Source organism: Geospiza fortis, unplaced genomic scaffold, assembly GCF_000277835.1.
Source record: "Geospiza fortis unplaced genomic scaffold, GeoFor_1.0 scaffold906, whole genome shotgun sequence".
Taxonomy (NCBI): Eukaryota; Metazoa; Chordata; class Aves; order Passeriformes; family Thraupidae; genus Geospiza; species Geospiza fortis.
The window spans coordinates 43,309-47,292 of NW_005054725.1; the positions used below are offsets into that span (position 1 = coordinate 43,309).

General features: G+C 57.8%; 1 protein-coding gene across 1 annotated transcript in view; it reads left to right on the forward strand.

Moving 5' to 3' along the window:
- The window catches only part of LOC102038646 (zinc finger protein 180-like), a 5,689-nt gene extending 2,938 nt beyond the window's left edge, over nucleotides 1-2,751 (forward strand). Inside the window, exon 2 of the mRNA XM_031065277.1 lies at nucleotides 613-2,751. Coding sequence (XP_030921137.1) covers nucleotides 613-1,775 — 1,163 coding nt within the window. The 3' untranslated portion in view covers nucleotides 1,776-2,751. The remainder of the gene's footprint in view (nucleotides 1-612) is intronic.
- The last annotated feature ends 1,233 nt before the right edge of the window (nucleotides 2,752-3,984 follow it).

A 3,984-nucleotide genomic window follows, 5' to 3' on the forward strand; every position in this document is an offset into this window, starting at 1 on the left:
GAGCGGGAGGAAGAGGAGGGAGAGGAGGAGGAGCAGCACCAAGACCCCGCGGTTTCCCCGCTCAGGCCGCCGCTCCTCCTGTTCCGCCAGCATCGCCCCCTCTCCGCCGGAACCCGCAGGTGAGCGGGATGGGGGAGCTCGCCCCAAATCCATCGGGGGGGCCTCTGGGAGGTTTTTTTTTTTTGCGAGGCAGGGGATGTTTGGATCTTGCAGGACGCCAAAGCTGGGCCGGAAATGCCCCTGCAGGGATCTTGGGGGGTCGCACGTGGCGATCGCCCGGTACCGGCGGGCACAGGGGCGATCTCGGGCTGGGGCATCCCCGGGAGAGCCGGGGGGGAACGCGGGAGCCCCGGAGCGGGGAGAGCGCAGAGGGGCGATCCCGGAGCCGGGGACAAAGCGGCTGCCTGGAGGGGTGGGGGAGGCTGCGGATGAGCGGGCTCCGGGCCCCCCGAGGCTGAAAGGGGCGCTGGCTTCTCCAGCTGCACTCGGGCAGCGGCACCCTCAAACCCAATCAGCTCAGCTGTCCTGCTGGGGACGCACTGGGGGGATCTCCTTGCCCTGCCCTGTGGCACGGAGGCAAATCCCATCCTCTCCTTGTCCTTCCTCCCCCAGAGCAGGAGCTGAGCATGGAGAGCAGGGAGGGCAAATCCCCACAGCAGAACCTGGTGGCAGAGGCCGTTTTGAGCGGCTCCACAGCGCAGGAACCCAACGGGGAGGAAAAGTCCTGGAGATCCCTCACGAGGAGGGGCTGCAAACGCAGATCACGGGGATCTGAGGAGGAAAGACCAACCCTGGGTCAGGGAGGCGTCCGGAACTCAGAGCTGGGGGTCCTTGAGCAGCTTCAGGATGGGGAGAAGCCCCACAAGTGCTCAGACTGTGGGAAGAGCTTCAGCCAGAGGTCACACCTGATCCGCCACTGCAGAATCCACACTGGAGAACGGCCCCATGAGTGTCCCCAGTGTGGGAAGAGCTTCTGCAACCGTGCTGACCTGATCAAACACCAGAGGAGCCATACAGGGGAGAGGCCCTACAAGTGTGGGATGTGTGGGAAGAGCTTCAGCCATAGCTCCAGCCTGATCGTCCACATGGTAATCCACTCGGGCGAGAGGCCCTACGAGTGTGGGCAGTGTGGGAAGAGCTTCAGAAGGAGCTATGAACTGAGCAGACACCAGAGGAAAAACACAGGGCAACAGCCCTACAAGTGCCCCGAGTGTGGGAAGAGCTTCTGCGAGCGTGTTGACCTGGTCAAACACCAGAGGACCCACATGGGGGAAGGTCCCTATGAGTGTCCTGAGTGTGGGAAGAGCTTCTGCAAGCATGCTGCCCTGGTCACACACCAGAAGACACACACGGTGGAGAGGCCCTATGAGTGTGGTAAGTGCAGGAAGAGGTTTCTGAAGAGCTCCGGTCTCCTCAGACATCAGACCATTCACACAGAGGAGAGGCCCTTCCGCTGCCCCGACTGCGGGAAGGGCTTCAAGCGCAACTGCACCCTCGTCGTCCACCGGAGGATCCACACCGGGGAGAGGGCCTATGAGTGTGATCAATGCAGGAAGAGGTTTATCACCAGCTCTGGTCTCCTCCTGCACCAGCGCACTCACACAGACGAGAGGCCCTTCCGCTGCTCCGACTGCGGGAAGGGCTTCCAGCGCAACTGCACCCTCGTCAAGCACCGGCGCACCCACACCGGGGAGAGGCCCTACGAGTGTCCTGAGTGTGGGAAGAGCTTCTCACAGAGCGGTAACTTGAGAATACACCAACGGAGCCAGCACTAAGGGAAGCCCTGCGCGTGCCCCGCATGCAGGGAGAGTTTCATGTGCTCCTCCAGCTCCATCCCCCATGGGATCCACACTGGATGATCCCCAGAGAGCGCCGGTGGGCAGAGCCCCGGTGATCTGTGGTGCCAGTGATCCGTGTTGGGAAGACACCTGGCTGGGGGCTCCACATCCTCCTGGCTCTCCATGGGCACCTGCACACATCCACAGACCAACACCAGAAATCCATTGTGGAGAGCAGATTTGTCAACTTCTGACCCCAGAAAAATCTCCCTTTTTGCATCTTCTGGTGCCATCAAGCAACACTGGATGGCCTTGGAGGTCTTCTCCAACATAAATCCATCATTTTAATTCTCTTGGACCCATGGGGACCTTCCACAGCTAAATGCGGAGAGACTGGGGCAAACCCCCGATTTTGGATCCAGTGAGGTGGAAACCTCTCCAAAAAAGGTTCTTCCCTTCCATTGAAGCACGTAGATGCTCTGCTGGCAGGGACACGTAAATCCTTTTGTTTTGGCCTTGAAATGAAAAGGTTTCTGTTGATCCCTTTGAGACATGGGGTTAGGAATTAACTTGGGTTAGAAATCTATCTCAGATTTTGGTGAATTGTGCTGCCTTGAATTATTTAGTCTGCAGAGTCTATTAATTTGCTGTGCTTGTAGCTCACAAAACTGCCTCAAACAAGATGAAAGGAATGTGAATTTCCAAGTTAGAGGAAGATAAGAGAGGCCACTTGGACCTTGAATCAAGAAGGAAACCAAAACGGAGGCTGCAGGAGAAGGAGGGACAACCAGAGAACTAATTGTAACGCGAAACTACTAAGTGAATAGATGTGAACCTATTGTGAAACTTAATGCATATGCAACAAGTTAGGGGACAAAGGGGAGGTCTGGACTCTCTGGGGAGTGCACATGCCCTTGGAAATTATTCCACTTGTGCCTGGCGTTGTAATAAACAAACAACTTTTTATCTTGAATTAGTGGAAGAGTCTTCTGTCTGTGCATCGCCTTTGAAAGGCTTGAAATCAGGGTAAAAATAAAGGCGTTGAAGTAGGGCATGGATGGGGAGATATGGGAACCTGGCCATGGATGGGGACATGTGAGGGACAATGGATATGGGGGACAGATCCATGGATGGAGACATGGCCATGGATGGGGACGTGGGGAGCACAGACATGGATGGGGACATGTGGGGGCACATGGGACACAGCCCTGGCTGGGGACATGAGGGGATATGGATGGGGACATGAACTGGGACATCATCAATGCCACCACAGTGCCACCAGCACCTTCATCTTGGCCATGGCCAAGCGCTGCCCAATGCAGTTCCTGCCACCACGTCCCCACTGTCACCACTGCAGTGTCCCATCCGAATGTCAGCATCCAGCAGGGCAGGACGGGTGACTTGTTCAGCTGGTGACAAGTGGCCTGGAAGCGAGTGACAGGCACCAGGGTGTCCCAGGGCCACTGCGCTCAGGGGACCCCAATCGCCCCTGGGGACAGGGCAAGGGTCAGAGTCACCCACGGGGGCACGTTGCCCTGCACTGGGTGTCACCAGAGGTGTCCTGGTGGCAGCATTCCCAGAGGTGTGGCAGCATTGTCCCCTGATGTGTGTCCTGGTGGCATCGTGTCCCTCCCCCTCTGTTTGCCCCCATCCCCAACCATGGCTCCCTGTCACCGCTCTGTGTGTCCCTGTCCCTCCCCTGCTGTCCCTGTCCCCCACCCCTGGCGGGGCCAAAGTCCATGAGGTCTCAACCCCTTTCCCACAAGGTGACCTCATGTCCTCGAGGTGTCGCCGTGTCCCTCAGGATGTTCCTGTGGCTGCTCCTGGTGCTGAGCATCTGCACCCAGCACAGGTAGGGACACCCTGTGACACCCCATGACACCCCATGACATCCCACGACACACTTTGTCCTCTGATTTTGGGTCCTCCCCCCCATTTTGGATCCTTTCCCCCTTCCCCCTTATTTTGGGTCCTTTCTCCCCTGGTTAGTGTCCCTTCTCCCCATTGTGGATCCTTTCCCTGTATTTTGGGTCCTCCCCCCGTTTTGGGTCACTCTTCCCCTCTTTGGGGTCCTTTTCCCCATTTTTGGCTCCTTTTCCTCTTTTCCATCCTTCCCCCCCCAGTTTTGAGCGTCCTCCCCTTTGACTTTGGTGAAGTTTTGGGTGCATCCTGCCCTCCAACCCCATCCCCACCCCTAAACCCCCTT